The 20,024-nt window shown below is 45.1% G+C and overlaps 1 protein-coding gene across 2 annotated transcripts; it reads right to left on the minus strand.

The window, feature by feature from the left end:
- Nucleotides 1–228: 228 nt before the first annotated feature.
- Nucleotides 229–17,513, minus strand: CHRNB3 (cholinergic receptor nicotinic beta 3 subunit). Of its 2 annotated transcripts, XM_059491833.1 has the most exons (8): nucleotides 17,470–17,513; nucleotides 9,799–9,950; nucleotides 8,701–8,745; nucleotides 4,182–4,291; nucleotides 3,695–3,957; nucleotides 3,428–3,475; nucleotides 3,075–3,340; nucleotides 229–1,772 (listed from the first exon to the last, which is right to left on the minus strand). In XM_059491833.1, exons 3-8 carry the CDS (start codon nucleotides 8,725–8,727, stop codon nucleotides 1,638–1,640), a joined length of 849 nt encoding a protein of 282 aa, XP_059347816.1. In that variant the 5' UTR covers nucleotides 8,728–8,745; nucleotides 9,799–9,950; nucleotides 17,470–17,513; the 3' UTR covers nucleotides 229–1,637. The 2 variants fall into 2 exon arrangements, with proteins under 2 accessions (XP_059347816.1, XP_059347815.1); XM_059491832.1 differs by lacking the exon at nucleotides 17,470–17,513 and adding an exon at nucleotides 13,005–13,047 and having other exon boundaries at nucleotides 3,075–3,957.
- Between the last annotated feature and the right edge of the window lie 2,511 nt (nucleotides 17,514–20,024).

Raw genomic sequence — 20,024 nt, forward strand, 5'->3', positions numbered from 1 at the left:
ATAATAACCACATCTGAATGCTTCTTGCTCAAACTCACAGAGAAATATAAAAAGTAATAAGGACTTTCCAAGAACCTGAAAATCCCTTTGTTTGAATACATTTGGGACAAAACTTTTTAAATGGGCTACAGTCTAGCTTTGTTGACGACAAATCAACAGCAAACCCCAATGTACGGACACCCCAGGAATCATTTACTAAATACATCTTTATTAATAATAATTGCACAATTGAACACAAGTTTCTGCATTGACACAACATGATGGGATTACATTAACTCATGGAGGTCTGACATGCATGCACAATCCAAGCACAAGAACACCTCTATGTATTTTTAACAGTTTCTAACTTCCATCTCTAGAGAGACAGTTTCAAGGCTAGCTAAAATTTTAACACAGATGTAGATTGTCAAAAATTTCATCTCCAAATCCCTTGCTAACCCTGAAAATATCTGCAAGTTCTGAATGGGATTTTCTAAAGCACGCCATGTTGGAAAACACTGCCCCAGCAAAAATTGTTCAGGAGTTTCACCTGGGTGTTTTCTGTGACATCTCACTTATTTAACACTTTTAAGAGCTGTTTCTAGTAATGCAAAAGGATCCCACAATAAATTAATAAAAGGAGTGAAATTCCAAATTGCCTAGGAAACATGGACAAGCCAACATCTAAAAATGTATCTTCCTGGTGACCAGCCCACCCCATAGCTCTCAAGAGAAACCACACTCCTGCAACAACCAAAACTTTCATGTGCCAAAAGAGATATCTGCAGCTGAACATTTCAGGAATATCACTGTCGCCTTATGGAATAGCATAGCCACCTTCGCTTAGGTGATCTTCCATTTGTGAAGCAGCAGGTGAAGGAATAATAGTTTCTAAATGTGGAGCATTGGGAAAACTCCTCACTTTGTCAGCCTTCTGGTACACTACAGAGCAGCAAGCAAAATTGCAAATAATCCTGAAAAGTGGTCAATACCTTGTAGCTTCCTGATGGCTGAGGTGAGAGAAAAGTGTGCATGGCATAAAGGCTGGTAGCAGGTGGGCAGTGGTAGGTTCTGCCCCATCAAGCTGATCCTACAGCAAGGTGAGGCCAAACAGTCAAGGTTTTGAACATCCCATCAAAGAAGAATTTATATTTTTTCTGATGCACATGCTATGCAATTGCCAGTTCTGACACATAACGCAATCTGTAGACACTTACACTGCTTTTTAATTGGTAACACAGATAAACTGAGTAGAGATTTGTGTTCCTACTGTAACTTCTTTTACAATATAGCATTTGAACTGGCATATGTGCCTTTTAAATACAATGATTCTGCAACACCTTCTATTTCCAATTTTAACTAATTATTTTGGCTTTTATAGTAATACAACCAAGCTAACAATAAAATAATAACCCAGTTGTGCAACCCCAGTTCACTTTAGGCCTTGGCTGTGCACCAAGCTCTTCTCTGATTTCAGCAAAATCTGTAACTGGTATAGTTATTATTAAGATTGAAAGCACTACTAATAAATGCCCACTGTTACCATCACTTTCCCTCATTCTTGCTGCTGCTTCCCCTCTTGTATAGCAGAGACCAAGCTCCAAGGCACCACTGTCCCTTGGCACCATACTTGTTGTATGTTACTGAGGGAGTGTTTTCTACAAAGTGTTGTTCAACCACATCCGTAATGCAGGGGTAAAGATAAGGACTGAGCCCGTCACTGACACCACCAGAAATAACCACAGGAAGATCCGATCCAGGACTTGAGCTACAAACTTCCAGTCTTGTACAACCTGGGAAGGACAGAGGGAGGATAAACGTAAATGGGAACAGTGCCTCGTACTGTGTTGATACTGCTACATACATTTCAGCTCCCCAAATCTGGTTTTAAAATTAGACATTTGTAGTATGTGGTAGCCTAACAGAGATCACATTTTCAGCATTCATAGCTGCAAATCACTCAAACCCTCAAAGCAATTCCATGGTTCTACACACATGGTGATGAGACTTCCTCAGCCTGCACAAAAGCTTTTCGTTAAGTGCATATAGGGAAATTTACAGACTTAGCCTTGAGGATGGCTTTCCAGTGAACTGGACTTCTTACAGGGAGATCTGCATCTCCCTGTAAATGCCAGGATGAAGCTCTGGCGCAGCACTTGGACACAGGCATTGATTCCAGTACAAGCAGTTCGATTTACTTGTTTTTAAGTAAGTGATTTGACGACTCGGATTGGTTACACTCAGGAAGGGAATTTTGAATGGTGAGTGCTGGCACAACTATGCATACAGAAAAGTGCTATTTATTAAGGTGATTCAAGGAACCTTTTTATTAAAATTATTTCAGCTTCAAACAGGTATTAGTCATGGACAGTATGTGTTCACATACTACATGTGTGATTTACTGTTCTTCTTTCTGCTGTAGTCCTCTCAGCACACTTTAAACAAAGCCCTAGCTCTTGCTAGGAGGATGCTAACAGACATTTTTCCAAATGCATGCCAATTGCTCTACTGTCCTACCCTTGCATGAGATTCATTGTTTGCAAACACAGTAATTTGCTATTTTAAAAGCCAGCAGGCTCATTGAGAGGTGAAGGATAGTAGTTGGGAACTAATCTAAACAGGTGTTAGTGAAAATCTAAACAGGTGTTAGTGAAAATCTAGAAAACCTTCACTCAAGAAAGAGCCACTATGCAGTGCACAGTATGTGTTAGGAGGCCAGGACTGACACCTGGCAAATGCCATAGAGCTTGCCTTTAAGAGTAAAAGTTACATTTTTGAGCATATGAGTTTAGAGGCTTCCAGATTTGTGTGTATCCCAAACTTACAAAGGACAAGGTTTTTCAAATAAACCCAAACCAGGAATTCCTCCAGGAAAGGCTCCTAGAGTCTCTTATATCTGCAAAGAGCATGGACTCACAGAACAATACACTTGTCCTTGAAGCTATGGTTTGTCTCAAAAAACATTTATCAAAGTCTGAGAAAGAATATGTCTCAGAGGAGAGCAGGAGGAAGAGGCAAAGTGAAAAGCATGAAGAAAAGGAAAGTACTTGGAAGCCATTGCCAAGGAGTTCCCTCCTTGCCTTCCCTCCACCTACCTGTCTGATGAAATGCTCCTTTTTAACGTGCCTGGAAATGTACCGAATGGAGTCTGCTGCCTTTTCCAGAAAGGCAATAACAATTTTTTCTCCGTCTTTTGCTTGCTTGTATTTCTGCTTTCCCAGAAACTTTGATTTCGAGGTGGTTCCCTTTTCTTCAGTCTCTGAGAACGAGTAGCGATCTACATGGGCCCTCATGCAGAGCAGACGAGGCAGCTTCTGGAGAAAGAGCCTTTTGACCCAGGGTGCCATGGGATGGTAAGTCGCTGAGGATCGGTGGTGGACATTGATAACAAACACAGTGACGATGATAGAGAGGGTCACAAAAATCATGATGAAGAGCAGATACTCACCGATCAGAGGGATGACTTTGGAAGAAGAAGGGATTATTTCCTCAATCACTAAAAGGAAAACAGTGAGGGAGACTAAAACTGACGTTGATAATGAAAGCTTTTCACCTTCATCTGAAGGTAGGTAAAACACCAGGACAGTTAGAAAAGACAATCCCAGGCAAGGGATTATTAAGAAAAGAGTGTAAAACAACGGAAGGCGCCTCAATACAAAGGAGTAAGTGACAAATGGGTAAGAGTACAGCCCATCCTTCCTGTTGCCTTTCATACCTTTGGCGTTTAAGATCTCCCACTCCCCATTATCAAAGAAGTCTTTCCTGTCTACATTTTCATCCACTAAAATCAAGTCCACCATATTGCCATCATAAGTCCACGACCCAAACTTCATGGAGCAGTTCTGCCTGTCGAAGGGGAAGAAGGTCACATCCATTGTGCAGGAGCTCTTATAACTGGCCGGTGGTGTCCAGGTCACCACTCCATTGTACTTCACTATGGCTTTGGTCATCAAGGATCCCTCAAAACGTCCATCAGCACTGGGAGTTGGACAGGAAGAAACAGTACCAAGTTCAAGACTATGTTTGCCCCAGTCGTACCCCATTTGAGCTCTGTTTTCCATCCCTCACCTGGAGCACAAGGTGCACAACATTCACACAGCCTAAAGAAGCAGCCTTCTGACAGCACACACAAGCCTCACAGTAGCTGACACACCTTGCCCAAGCTGTGGCCCAAGCCCAGAGCAAGGAGCCATGCTACTTACTTTTCAAACAAAACGATGTCAGGAAGCCACAGAGACTCAGAGGGGACCCGGATAGCAGTGATCCCACCATATTCATCTGGATTCCAGGAGAGCTTGTGGTCGATCCATTCCTATAACAAAACAGCAGAGTCCTCTGCCCACTGATAAGCAGCGGCCTCTTTCCTCACCCCCACATGTGCCTCAACAGCTGCACGCACAGCACAGCACAGCAGGCAGAACCTGCTATGAGGCTGCTCAGCTGCAGAGAGGGTGCGAGACAGGCATGCCTGGAGGTGTTGATCCCCACAGGCACTGCTCCTCCAGACACAGGTGAGACCCAAGAACCCATCCGTAGGCTAGCAACCTCAAAGCCAGCACTCCTGGAGAGCACTTGACTCTCACTTCACTCACCACCCTGCACAGCCCACATGAGAGTAGTCTAAAATGAAGGAGCCGCTTCCTTTTAGTGCAGCAGCTTTCGTTCCCCCTGAGAACCAGCCCAAGATGGTTTTGGTTGGCACAGACCCCATGGACCCTAGGTGATGTGGGTACTAGCACTCAAATGACTAAGAGGTGGCCTTAATTCACTTTTCAGTGGAGACCTGGCTTTTTTCAGTAAATGGAATACAACACCTAATATCTGTACACCGTACTTGAAAAAAAAAAAAAATGGTCTTTCATCAGAAAGACCTGCAGACTGTTGCAGGAAAAATAATATGATGTTGTTGTAAAGTATCTGGTTATAAAAGCAGGGAGAATCCTCTCCATTTCCATCATGTTGAACTCTAGAATAACTTAGTCTCTTTTTTTTGATTTTCAGATAGGGAGGTCATAACAAAGTGGCTCCAACAACCTGGAAATTTCCACAGAAAGGCAATGGAAAATCAGCTCTCTGATCCTTGTTCATTATTGATGAGGATATTCATTTGCCCACAGAAATAGCAGCAATGTCATACAAGAGCTGTAGACTGTGGTCAATACCAAGAAGTGGAAGATTAACCAGTTTCCATTAAGCTGCAGCACTAAGAGATCTCCAGGGATGCAGAGGTCTCAGCCTTCACTGGGTAATTTCCTTCATGACTTAAAGATGAACCAAAAAAGCAATATTGCCTATTAATTCTCCATATGGTTCCCTTCTTATTTCTTTGACTCCACATGCTTCTCACAGCTATACTAGAGAGATTTTATATTGTTCAGGTGTGGAAAGAGAGGAGGGGCCATTGCTGCTCATAGTCTCAGAATGAGGGACAGAGTACACCACTTTTAGCATGATCTTTTTTCTGAAGATGGTTTTCTAACAGATGTCTCCAGAAGCCTAGGCTGTTAAGTGGTCACAGTCTCACCTATGTCCTGGACACTTCCTGTAATAGGTACAACGAGGCTTAGGCTGGAAACATACATCATGCAAGGGGATGGATAGGGCCGAGCACAGTCATCTTGTAGCCTCCTAACACAAGAGCAGCAAATATCCTGTGAGCCACCTGGAGATAGAATCATCCCTCTGGAGTTGAACTGGAGCAGCCTCTTGGCCTGGGCGATTTGCTCCATCTGCAATACTCCACACTTTCTCCCTGCCCTGCATTGATTTCTCTCCCAGCTAAAGTGCTCTTTCGTGTCTGCAAGGCAAATGGTTGTTTCTTCTTACTAGAGCAGAAAATAGGCTGAGTGCAGACTTGGAAGATGAGCAGTTTAAAACAGGAATCTCCCTGTGGGCTATGCTGACACAAACCATAGCATCAGATGCATAAGGCTCTTTCCTCTCTTCTCCATTTTTTCCAAGCTGCTCCAGACATTGCAATTGCGATCTCCTTCCTCCTGTTCTACCAAATTTCCATTTCTGTGCTGTCATTGAAGAGTTTAACCCACTGCTAGTGGAACAAAAACCACGAGACTCAGATTCTTGACCCTTGCTAGCAGGGGGTCATAGCTTGCCTGAATCCAGACACTTTCTCAGCAACCACTAAAGGCTCCTCTGAATCTTGTGTGTCAGCCTGCTCGTGTATCAAGTCCCACCATCTTGAGCACAAGGTTAACAAAATGTTTGAGGTTAACAAAAAAAGGAAAAGAAAATGCTTGTGGTTTAGGTTTGCTTATCCAAGAAAATTAAGACTCTTGCTGAGAAATTATGAAGGTGATCAGGAGCATGGATTCACTAAAAGTAAATCATGCTTGACCAACCTCATTGCTTTTTAAGATTAAACAACTCCCTGGATGGTCAAGAGAGAGCACTGGATATTGTCTACCTTGATTACAGCAAGGCTTTCAACACTGTCTCTCTCAGAACATCCTTGTAGGCAAACTCAGGATGTTTGGACTAGATGAGTGAACAGCGAGGTGGGTTGAGACCTGGCAGAAAGGCAGATCCCAAAGAGCTTGTAACCAGTGCCACAGGGTCAGGTTGGAAGCCTGTCACTGGTGGTGTCCCCCAAGGTTCCATACTGGGCCCAGTGTTAACTTATTCACCAATGACTTGGATGAAGGCACAGATGCCTTCTCAGCATGACACAAATTTCAGAGGAGTGGCCAATACACCAGAGGGATGTGCAGCCCTTCAGAAGGACCTTGACAAGCTGGAGGGATGAGAAGAGAAGAAACATCTGAAATGTAACAGAGGCAAGTTCAGGGTCCTGCACCTGGGGAGGAACAACCCCAGGCACCAGCACAGGCTGGGGGTGACCTGCTGGGAAACAGCTCTGTGGAGAAGCACCTGGGGGTCCTGGTGGACAACAAGCTGTCCATGAGCCAGCAGTGTGTCCTGGGGGCCAAGGCCAATGGGACCCTGGGGTGCATTAGGGAGAGCATAGCCAGCAGGTTGAGGGAGGTGATCCTGTCCCTCTGCTCAGCACATCTGGAGTTCTACTCAGCACATCTGGTAAGGAAGATCTGGAGCTCTGTGTCCAATTCTGGGCTCCTCAAGACAGAGAAAACATGGACAAAGCAAGTCCAGCAGGGGTAACAAAGATGATGAGGGGACTGGATCATCCCTCTTATGAAGAAAAACTGAGGGAGCTGGGCCTACATGAACACACAACTTCCACAGCAGGACACCTGGGTCAGGCACAGGTATTTAGTGCTCAGTCTGAGCTCCTGAGGGCACTTATACATGTGAAAACCACAGCCAGTGCCTCATTTTCCACTCCCTGTGCATTACCTTGGGTCTTGATGCTCTCAGCTCATCAAATGGAGAAGTGGTATTAGAAATGGTAACAACTCCAGAGAGCCCAACTCTGGGAAATCACAGTCCTGAGTTTCTTTGAGCTGCCCTAGCTAAAATCTGAGAATTCCAAAGGCTTCCAGAGAAATCAGTTTGCCTACAGTGCACAGGGCCTGGACCTGCAGGTGAAGATGGGTTCCAGGAGAGGGTTGGAAATGGGAGAGGACAGATGAGGGCAGATGAGTTCTGCTGTCTGCCCAAGTGGATACCCAAAGGGAGCCAAGATGTGGCCTTGTGCACAAAAGAGCTCTACAATTGCAGCTAAAGGTGGGGAAATTGTAATACTGCAGATAATTCAGGACACATTCCCAGCAGGTGTATTTGGACCAGAGAGAAATTTCTCCAGCAAAAGGGGAAAATCCTGTCTTCCCCACAGTGAGGGAAGGGCTGAGCTTCTCCCTCTTCAAGGGAAAGATCATCTTTACACACAATATCCATATTGGTTTTAGGGGTCTTGCTCCAGCCAGAATCTCACACTCGCTGCAGCAGTACAGTAACCAGACTGAGACAAAAATTGAGTCACATTTCTCATCCACCAGCCCAGTGACCCCCAAGAACTTTTCCTCATGGCATGATTTCAAGTACGGTTTGTTTTTTATGTCCTCTGCCCAGGATCAGCTGACATCTTTACAGATACTCACAAGGCTGAGAGACTTAAAATAATTGTCACAAGGTCAATAAACTGGTGCAATGTAACCTAAACCAAAAACAGTGTTCTTCAGGAGTGAAGAAGAAAGGAGACCTAACAGTTCAACTTGCACCTTTCCATCATTTGTATAAATCACCATCTGTTCCAGAAGCAATTATGACAGAAAGATCTGATTAATAAGCTTTTAATGGGAAAAGGTCTGTGGGGGGTGTGTGCGTGTGTGTGTGTGTAACATACTGGCCTCTTCTTTGTCTTTACATATGCTGAGGAATGAAGAAATCTATCCGAGGCACCACTCTTGGCTCAGACAAGGGAGACAGTACTTGTGTCACCTCTAAGTATGAGACAGGATAGTCCCTCAGGGCACATACAACATCCCAGGGATAGGCACTGCAATACCAGCTTTCCTGAAATAAATACTGGCTTGAGGACACAGCTGGGGTGCAGGTCAGGAGAAGAGGGTACCCTATGTCCTAAAGGCCTACTTGCCTGCCTTTCTGTCTCTGTACATAGGCTGAAGGGAGAAGAGTGAAGAAGAACTTCAGGTTAGGTATCTTGGTGCTGGCCACTCAGCATCATGAAATGGGATGGATGGCACAGTGGGCAGCAAACTGAAATGGCTACTCAGCTCAGCAGTTCCCATGGGGAAAAGCGAGGTGTGATGTGGTCTAATTTACCTGTTTCAGCCACACGTTGGTTGTCATCAGCTGATTCTTCTCATCCTAGAGTGAGACAGGGAGAGAGGATTGTAATACCAAAGCAGCCATTAGAAACAGACCCTGTGCCTGCTGAGTCCAACCCTGTGTCAAGATGAGGAGATCCCTATGGTCCTGTTTCCCCATGGGCTTGGGCTCTTCAGTCACCACTAAGGGAAAGTGACTGACTTTCTAGGTACTGTCCCTGCTATCACTGGGAGCCCCTGAGGCTGGAAAACTGAGGTCTGGCATTCCAGAGCTCAAAGGAATCATATGCCAAAGACCCAGGATGCAGCCAGGGCTCATACAGCAAGTAGTATCAGGTCACATGTGCTTGTGGGCTCATAGGATGGCTCATCTCCCCACACTGCTCAGCCTGGAGGGAGTTTGGGAAGATACAAGCTGAAACATTGTCCTAAATATGTAAATAAAGCACAAAATTAGAGTGTGCCTTCCACAGCACAAGGGGAGGTTACCAGGGGGCTGGCGGATGTAAGGAGCACATTGTTGTGTGGGTACCTCTGGGCATTGTGCAAATTCCACCGTGCACTGCAGCAGAAAGAGAAGGGAAAATTTCCAGAAGGGAAGAAACACAGGATTAGCTATGTTGCCTCTAGAGTTTTATCTTAGTGACCAGCTGAGTTAAGACTTGAACTATCTTTGGCATCAATGCTAGCTTGCTTGGAATGAATAACACACAGCCAGCTCTTACTCTTCCTCAGTCCTCTCCTGTAGATGTCTTGTCATTAAATTGCAACATAGATGTCAAGGACTGTCTGGCATGGGTTGTTTGATCAAAACCTTATGGACATTAGGCCATATTCCCTAAGAACAATAGGGAGAAAATGACCTTCAGGTTTCCTTCAAAACAAATGAGTCCTACAGTCCATGCTGTGGGTGGAGGGGAACGGGGCGGGGAGAAGGTTGTACCACCAGCAGCATTTCATGCTCAGTGTTTTGCTGCCCAACCATCACTGTGCATTTCTTGTGTCAGGAGGCAAAAGCTAATTACATTACCAGTCGTCCCAGGTGAAGGCATAACTATCTATAAAAGTGGTGTTTTACGAACACAACACTTACCACATCCACAAGCTGTGATATCTTTAACCCAAAAAGGACTTTGATGGTGTCATTGGAGTTTTCCACAGGGCGGACCCATTTCTGATAGCCTTCAAATAAGTGCTTGAGGAGCGCATCCTCATTTTCAGCAATTGAACTGAAGGCATTCACATCTGGAAGAGAGCAACACAGAGTGGAGGCATTGCCAGAAAGCAGACATGTGGAATGCCATGACCTGAAAAAGTGAGACAGAGCAATGATGTGAGGAAAATTCACCTCTGGGCAGGTCTTGTCTTGTACAGCAAATTCTGCAGGAATTCAGATGCACAGACTCTGGGCAAGTGAATAGAAAGGCAAGATAGCCCAAGCCCAACTCACATAAAAAAAAAATCATCAGAGCAGTGATGACTTTGTACCAGGTTTAAGTTTTCTATGAACTTTTTGCCAAAGCAAAAAGAGCCCATCAGGCAGCAGTAGGAGCTGGATGATGCAGTCAGAGCTAGATCTGCCAGGCAAGCACAGAGATATCATGGCCTGTACCTGCATGACTTGTGACTCCCACAATCACTGACACCGATCTCCCCCTTGCACTTGCTACCATGAACGGGGAAGGGCAGACCATCCATCCTTTCCCAAACTTCAGCCCACTCCCTGTGGTGTTGAGGTTCTGACATGATCTCCATCTCTTGTGCACAAACACAGCAACCAAGGGTGAGAAGGATTTTATCTCTCTTCAAAGCCACCACGGAGGAAAAAAGACTGGCTCCACACAACAGGGATCACAGCCAATATTGCTGTGTCAGCAGTCAAAAGGGACCTCACAGGACACTGTCCAGGGCCCAGCTTGTGCCTTGACAGCCCCAGGACGAGCAGAACATCTGTGTCTGGATTGCCAGGCATTAGGAGTGGGAGGGGTCTGCAGGCCCATGGATCTGCAGTGCCAGGATCTGACAGTAGGAGAGCCCTGGAGGGCACAGTCAATATGCTCACACACCATGTGCATCAACGATCAGAGTTAAGGCAGCCCCCAACAGGGTCCCTGTACCACATGGAGAGAAAGGGCATTCAAACACAGCAGCCCTTCCAGAGAGAAAACTGGAGGCAGAGGATCATGCTCTGCTTCTACATGGAGGAAAGGATGTGACTACAGACCACCATCTCTGCCCATGTCCCCTTCCCCAGCAGCTGCTGCCCATCTCCTGAGCATGACAGGCTGTGCAGCCTCCTCCACCTCGGTCAGGGTCTGTCTGAGGCTGCAGACAGGGTTACACCTCCCAGCAAGAAACACAGATGAAGAACTGCCCAAAGCAAAAACCTGATCTCACAACAGAGTTCTCCATGGGACAAAATCATTCTTTAATGCTCTCTGGATTCTCTCAGGATAGCACAAGGTCCAAGCAACACTTTCATCCCCACTTCCAGACACAGCAAGATATACCATTCCTCTTTGAAGGAGCTATAAACTCTGAAACCTAGTGCTTGCACTCACAAAATAACAGCTTTACTGTCAGATGTTCCAGCATGAGCTGTGTTTGTCCTTTGTATCTGCAATACAGGTGACGTGGGGTTATCAAGCCCTGGGCAGGCAGAGGCTGGCTGATCAGAGGCACCTTTCACACTCATTTCTACCTGTTCCATCCCAGAGCCAGGCATAGCTCATGAAGCTGTCAGCACAGTTTATAACAGTCCTCTATAGGGCCACACTCTGTCTTGTCACTTTGTCACAAGCTCTTGAGGTCTGCTATTTCCAGAAATGTCCCTTCTGCTTGTTCCAGAGTTTATTCTCATGCCAGAGCTGACCCTAGTCCTCCACAGCAAATAATGGACAGAGTCTGCGGTCTGTCCTAGGAAACTAGATTGGTTGCCCAAACATGGCAGATGGGTATTGCATCTGCAACCAAAGGAAGAGAATGTGTTCTTTCTTCTTTCTCTTCTCCCCCCTCACTACCCACAGCCTCAGAGGTTCAACCCCTAGACTCTAAGAATCTTTGCAGAGCCTCTATCTCCTAGATATTTCGCTTTCCCTTTAGGAGATTCATAGGGGCATATAGTTGTTAAAAACAAGAAATTTAACAGAAAAGCCCATGAATAGAAAAATCCATAACCCCAAAATATGCACGATCAAAACCAGCTCTGTCTTACTGCCAGAACACATTGCTCTGTTTTCATTTGAGTATGACATCCTGCACACATATATGCAGCCACACACCCTCTGTGTCCATGGGTGTGTATGACTCCCCCCCAAAAGAAAACGGTGCCATTTCACAGCCAACATCTCACATAAGGTTCAGGAACCTAATGCTCCAAGGGGGTATAGAAGACAGGTGGTAAAGCTGGGTTCGGGGCTGGACATGCTGAATCTCATCTGCTGAGGAAGCCACAAAAAAGTGAAAAATACTTGAGGAGTCTCAAAAGGAAGAAAGTCAGAAGATTGCTGCCTTTTTAAGACAGCCTCAGTACTTGCAAAAAGACAGTTTAAAAGCAGAAGTTATTAATGAGAAATATCATGTGGGAAAATAGCCTAACAGTTCCTTTGACCAAGCCCCACTTTATGGTTAAGCTAGATAAACCCATGGAGAAAATATTGAACAAAGTAGCACTGCCTTTGAAAAAAGGAAGAGAAGCAGCCATAGGACAGATACGTCCCTGAATCTACCATATGATGGACTGAGAGGCAAAAACTGGGGAGCTCCCTGGCAGGTTAACATGCATTCAAGTATTCAAGCACTGTCTGCCATCTCTCCCCTCTCCCAGTTTCCTGTCTCTCTCTGTGATCTGTCCAAGTAGCAGCTCCCCATGGGTGCAGGACAGGAGTTCTGGGGCAGAAAGTCTGCTAAACAAACGTGCAAAACACCCCAATAAAGACAGACAAGACACTTAGCTTTTTATCAGTTTGCATGAAGCATTTCAGGTTTTCTCTTGGTGACAGAAATTCTCCCTTAATTCCCTTTAGCAGCCAGAAGTCAAGCCTAGGATTTTTTGTTAATTTCTAGCCAGCAATTGCCCCACCATAAGTTATTAAAACCTAGTGGTCACACTGACCATGGTTGCAACACAAAGGCAGCAACTGAGACAACCCTCTTCTGCTACTCACATGGTGTTTAAAGGATGACCAAGGGAAGCCAGCATTCACCGTATCCCAGAAAGCAGCAGCTAACTGGCCAACAGAAAAATAAACTTGAACAACTGCAGCTCAGCTTGGAAGGAGGAGAAGAAATCACACCTACCTGAGCGGCTCAGACACAGCACAATGAGCACTAGGCAAAGCATGGGCATCACCGTGGCTTTTCCTTTAAATCTGATCTTCTGTTTTCATTAGCAAATCGGTCTCATCTTTGCAGGGGACTTAAACAATCTAGTTAAAAATCAAAGCAGGCAGTTGAGCCGGCAAGGCAAGGCAGCACCTTCCTAGCCTTATCTTGCCCTCATTATGACGCTTGGTAAATCACACTTCATTGATTTTCAGTCAGCTGTCACATCCCATAAGCCTTAAACAGGGCTCTGGGTCCTAAACTCTGACTGATCTCCTTGTGGCAGTATTTACATGGCTACAAGCACTGCGGTCTAGGAGTATGCAAGAGGAAAGTCTTTTAAGGAGGAAAAATATCTTTTATGCTACTGCTGATTACAGCTGGGGAAAAGAAAAAAAACAGACTGCAGTTCAGACCCAAAGATAAATCAGATGCCTTAAAGATTATCTGATTATCTGTTCCAGGTGTATCGGTTGTAGAGGCAGACTCCCTACAGACTAACTTAGCTTATTCCATGCTACGCTTGCTGTTCTGGAGCTATAAAATGGATTTGGGGGGCAAAAATCATCCAGTAAGAAGTAAGTGGGAAAACAATCTGATTTCTAAATTTATATCTCATACACAAAATATCACAGACAGCAGCACAGAAGCCCTTGCACAGTACTATCCACTGGCACAGCTTAACAGAGAATGCTGCCCCGGAGTCTTGTGTTTAGCAATGGGAGTGAGGATTATTTAGCCAGTTTCTCTGCAGTCAGACCTCTGTCAGTCCCCCTCCAGTGATACCTCACACAAGGCTCCTTTCAGAAACCACCAGAAATTAGAAGCAATCATCAGAAATTGCTGATAATCAAAAGGGATGCAGGTTCCTCTTTTCCCATCCCCCTGACACTCCTCTGCTGAAGGATTATCAGGATCTTCTCTGTTTTCTTCTCAAATGAGAGTTAGTTTGGCATATCTCTTGAAAGAGGCAGTTTTCTCCTGAACTTTTCAAGTTTAAGGAAGAGGCATTCAAAAGTCTTTTAGCTTGTCCCCAAACCCAAAACTCCTCCTGCTTTGATTATTTCTTGCTGGCTATTAAATTGCTTGCTGCCTTTTATATGGGAAGCCTGGGGGTTTTTCAGCAACATGGGGTACACTTCTGGCAGTGGTCCAGATTTTGGTACAGTCACGGGTTTTGTGATTCAGATTTGCCTTATCTAACATCCTCAAAGAGGATTGATAACTGGCAGCTGTAATCTTACCAGATTATTCATCTTGCTGTAATGAAAAATTTGCCATATAAGTGTGGTTCAAAGTCATATTGCTGCTGCAAGTAACATTCTTGTAGTGTCCTATCAACTTATTCATGCTTCTGTGACCTTGCAGCCTGCTGCATCCCCAGCTCTCAGGCAGGCCACTGGCAGCAACTCAGTGAGTTTGCTTTTTCCACTACTCTACTACACACAAGAAATCTGCAAGGGCCCTTCCTAGCTCCACAGTTCTGCCCCTGGTCACCCGGCAGGACTAGAGGAGCAGCTGGCTTCTTCCTCACCTTTCCTCATCTCAGATGCAGAAAGCCATGCAAAAGCAAGAGGGCAATCAAAAAACCATCTTCAATGAAGTGTATTTTCAACACCAGCTGCTGTAACTTCTCAGTTTCCCTATTAGATCAACACCAGGCACAAGCACACAACTTCTTGAGCTACACAGGAAAGCTCCTTTTTTTTTAATGCTGTCTTCAAGAGAACAGCAGTCATTTGGCTGGAGTGGTGGGGACAGACAGCACCACAGACTGCCACAAAGCTGAGTCTAAACAAAATCATTCTGCCCGATACAAATTTTTCTGCAACAAGGTTACCACTTTAAAATGCTCACTGCAGATTATCGCATACTTTCCAACATGTTTGTTGTCATGTACAGGACTCAGCACCCTCAGATTATCCATCCTCATGACTGCAAGCCCCAGCCTTTGCCTATTGACACCTCTGATTGTAGTTACTGCCTGAGATTGCGTTCAGGCATTGCTCTGTTAGGCAATATGAGAGACACTTGTTTCTCACAGGGCTTTAACATGCTGCCTTGTGGCAATGGAGTTAATTTATTATCTGCCTACAGGAGTAGGCTTTTTGCTACTACATGATAGTTGCTTAGAGGGAAATATGAAGTATGGTTGCATTACCATTGCTCCCACCCACTGCCTAGACAGTCACAAGAGGTAAGGACCAGGTTTGCCTGGTCATTGGCTTTCAGAGTTACCAGACTGCCAGAGGAGAGTATTAGAGACAGAAATTCTGTTTGCCTGTTGTTTTCTGTTCACAAGTCTTCATGCAGCCCTGCACTCCAACATTTTGGAAAGGGAAGTAGGCATGAGTACTCCCATTTTGCCAAGTGGGCCATGAAGCATAAGGTGCATCTATTTGAGACAGCAAATTAATTCTTGGGCAGGACTCTGCTTGTGGCAGTAGCTAAGTAGCTATTCTCTATAGAGAAAATGTCTTTGCTTTACCACAGGTTTCATAGGACTTGTAATTAATTTGAGGCTGCAGTTCCAGGCTGCAAAGAGCCATGCACGACCTAGACACAAGCAACACTGGAGCTGGGCCTCAGTCTCTAGGCAGCAAAAATGCCAAGAAAAAGAGAAATCTACCTAGAGGCACAAATCCATCTTTTTGAGCACACATGGTTAATACTAGCAGCAACTGAAAACTCAACGTTATGATGGACAGTCCTAAGCCATGTTACCTGAAGGCACCATGCAGTCAAGCATGGAAAACAGATTCCAGGGAAAGGTGACAGTGCTGTCTGACAATCAGAGGGTGGGAAACCTGGACTAAATGAGAAGGATGGTGAAGGGGAAGGACATAGATGAGAGATGCTCTGAACCAAAACTGTGAGGCTTTGTTTCAAAAATCCAGAGCCAAAGTAGAGTTTGCTGCACTTCTAGGTTTGTCAGCTCCAGGCAGGAAAAAAGAGAGATAAGGTAGCACTATGGAAGAAGAGACACCTTTTAGGTAGACGTGTCTTCTCCTTCCCAAACACCTCTGAGCTTTCCTGGTACATGTAGGTGACATGCCAGAAGCCAAGGAAGGCCAACCTGAAATGCCAGGACTTGTGATGGAGCCAGGCTCTTGGAAGCTCCCAAGGGAGGACTAAATCCATATTGTCATGAACACTTGCCCATAGGAGGCGAGGGAGAGTATCTGGAGAAAAAATAGGGTGGGAAAGGGCAGAATTCCTGGAATCTCATCTTTGCCCTGACACTTCTCAGGTTCTTTCTAATCTCAGTTCTTGCCAGCAGCAGACACCTCTCTTCACCTTGCAGCTTCTCAAAACGTGTGCTTTCACTGGGCAAGAACAGAGCTGGTTTTAGCCAGTTCACCAGTTATTTTTGCAGCACCAAACATTTCCACGTGCCAGATGGAACAGTCTGGAGCCAACTGCCCACCTTTCCATACATCCTGTCCACTCTCCTCCAGCTTCCTGTCCCTGCAAACGCCCTCCTTCTTTCTCATGGCTTGCTTACTGGCCCTGTGAGATGCAAAGCTGTGTTTCGTGTCAGGTACAAACAGGCGACGTGTGTATTTGTGAATGCGAAATGTGTGGACACCGACAATGGGATAGTTGCGAATTCTAATAATAACTGAGGAAAAAAAAGCATGGAAAAAGGCCTTTGAACCTATCTTTTGCTTGCAATTAACCCTGGTTGATTTAGGAGCATTGGAATTAAGGCGTTAAGGATGTTGCTTTTTGCTTGTAGTTAATCGACAAAAAGCTCTGCAATAATAACCTTTTGAAGTAAAATTTTAGAATATTACTTGTATCCTTGAAACTATAGCTTTGGAATATATATAAAGGAAATATGCTTATCTCACGCCTTATTGAAGCAGAGAAAAACAGTTTGAGAAGGAAGATGAACATCACCTCAAGGGTTTATGGTTTTGACCAAAGGGAAGCTGGACATCACTGTTAAGAGATTTATAGTCTCTGCAATTAAAAAGTGGACACACATCTGGGGAGCTGGACCCCACCAGATGGGATTCGTCTTTCTTCTTTCAGAAACTGGACCCTCACCATCTGGGGATACTCCTTTGAAAATACATCCTGAGAAATTAAAATCACAATAGTGTATAGAATTGTGATGTAATAATTTGGAATAAAAATTGCTGATGAGTAAAAATTGGAAATAGAAACTGTTGAAAAAAAACCTGATGAGTACCCCTATAAATATCTGTAACCATCAATTATCGGTGTGCAGTTGGAGGGAAAACTTCCCCCACTGTACCCAGCGCTGTATTGCTCATACTTTACCATATTAAATAATAAATTGATTGCTGCTTGAATATTGGCCTAGTCAAGCTTCTTATTCATAACAGCTCCACCAAGCAAACCCCAATGCAGCCCTCCCTGCTGCCCTTTTCCCCTCTAATCCATCCCTCCTCCTCCACACACCCTTTACTACCGCAGTTCCTCAGCACAGTCGCCACTTTCCTCCTCCACCTGGCCATCCGCCTTTTCCCCCCTCGCTCAGGCCGAGCGGAGGTGCTCCGGCCCGCTCCAGCCTTTCCGCGGCGCCGTGGCCGCAGTCCCAGCTCCCCGCCGTGGCAGGCCGCGGGCAGCGCAGGCCGCGCCGCAGGGCCCGGCTGCTCCCGGGCCTGCAGCCCTGCCGAGGGAATGCACACGGCTGCTGCAGTATGACACGCTGCGAGAGCCCTGTTTGGGAGACCAGGGTAACGTGAAGTGCTGGGAACTCATGGATGGAAATGTATGCGTCTGTCTCTGTATCAGCCAAGGAGAACGCACTAGCCAGCGGAGCAGGCTCAGAAAGGGCTGAGGGGAGTCCTTCAGGCGGCTGCCTGAACTGAACTGGAAAAGTTGCACCTACGCAGTTGTTTCGGCGGTGATCAGGCTCTGCACGTACAGGGACAAGGTTTTGCAGAACGAGAGTCGTTTCCGTCCTTGGTTTCCTTGGCACCTTGCTACCATGAGGAGAGCCCTCCCTGCCCTCCTTCCCGTTTCTATCACACCCCTGTGATTGCAGACTTGAGATGGAGTTCAAGTCTGAGTCCCTGTGCCTTCTGACATTGCAGAGTCCATGCAACTGCCTGCTGCACATTGCTCTGCAAAAACCTCCCAGTGCTTCACCCTGAGTGGAACACGGGTCTTGGGGAGGTGCAGAGTGTTTTCATCACTGCACGCACATTAATGTTCCTAATAGGTGGTGCATCACCTTCTGCATTAGAATAGTTGTTTTCCTTTTTCAGTTCTAACTTTACCATGAGGCCTCATTTAGGAGTGTCTTGCAGCACTGTGGTGACTTCCTGCATTTTGGTGACACTAACTAGCTTTGAATATGATAATTTTCAAATACATTTGTTCTGAGTTAATGATTGTAAACAAAGGTGTGGCTCAGCTCTGCCAGTTTCTCAGCTTTTCTTTCCATTTCATCAAGCTCATCTCTGCTTTCATAAATGCTCCTCGCAGCTCAGATTTTATCTGCAGCATCATGGACTTGCTGTTCAGATGTCAAGGCTTGCAATATTTCAGAGGTAAGCAAACAACTACCAAGGATCAAGACTTTGCAAGATGCCAGAGAAAAATCTGCTTTAACGACAACTGCTTCAGGAACAACAGAGGAATTTGGTTCATACCTAACTGCATGAGCCTCTCAGCCTCTCATTTTCAATGGTTACACCTGCTGTCTAGAAGCCTTTATCCCAACACATGCAGTGCTCTATGACAAGAGGTTCTGCTTTCTCATTCTGATTGAATACAGGCGTTTTATCCCCAAGGCAATCATAAAATTTAAAGGGCAATTCTTGCCACGTCCCATGGCCTCAGTAAGCTGCATGACTCCTTGCACACCTTTGTCCATTTCATACACTTCTCTTTGGATGTGACAGCTCCACTATACAGCCAGAATGGTGGTAGCTGACAAATTTTCTTTTTGGAACTGCTCCATCTGGCATAGGAGGATGAGGGGCTCCCTTGAAGATACAGCAAAATTAAATGCTTTGTCAAAAATTAGATAAACTCTGCAAGCTCTGTTCCTGCCCGCATTTGAGGGCATTTGCTCTTTATGATCATTTGCTGAGTCAACTCAGATGATTGTCCTGTGGGCCCACATAGTCCATGCAATCCAAATAAGGGGGATTTTTTAGCTTTAGAAATGTATTTTGACAGAGGTAATAATTCTGGACTGTCTAAAAGATTAAAGCAATTATCATGTTTCATTAGAAATGTTTGGAAGCCAATACTTCTCTGTGTCTTTCTTCATTATATTACTGTATGCTGTTGAGGTGCTGTTAGAAGCTGTTCTGTTTTTACAGAAAATGCAACAGCACTAATTGTCTCAGCCATATTCAACCTCACAAAACTCAGGGTCCCATGATGTGCATGCATTTTACTTCAGATCATCCCTGGCTACAAAGTTGAAACTGCTCTGGCAGCAGACCAGTCAACAGACCAGACCTCACCTCTGTCAAAGTATCACAATACCACCTTCTCCATGGGAAAACAGGGGTGAGAGATTTTGCAAGGGGTTATTAATGTAATACCACCTGCCAACTCCTACCTGTCCTTCTCTAGGGTGTCACAGCAGGGCTCAATCAGCCCTCTGCTGTTCTGAAGACTCCTGCCTGAAAGTTTGAACTGGGATGCGAGCCTTCTATCCAGAGATGCCTGCTTGCCATGCTGAGTCTTATATTGTTAGGATTATTGCCAACCACTTCATAAAGAAAAATACTTATTCCTTCTAGAGGTTTCTTAAGATTAGATAGAAATGTTTACAGGTAGGAACCAAAGACACTATATGCAGGACCATCATTTTGAACACCAGTGATGTTTGGGGCTTCTGTTTTCACTGATTCATAAACAAAGATAGTACACTTAAATGTAGACCTAGAAACCAACTTTCACATAACTTCCAGAATATATAATATTAATAATAACTTATTAAATGAAGCATTATAGTCCTCTTGAATGTCTGCCTATATGCTTAAAATTCCATGTTATCTA

This window comes from Ammospiza nelsoni, chromosome Z (genome assembly GCF_027579445.1).
Source record: "Ammospiza nelsoni isolate bAmmNel1 chromosome Z, bAmmNel1.pri, whole genome shotgun sequence".
NCBI classification, from domain to species: domain Eukaryota; kingdom Metazoa; phylum Chordata; class Aves; order Passeriformes; family Passerellidae; genus Ammospiza; species Ammospiza nelsoni.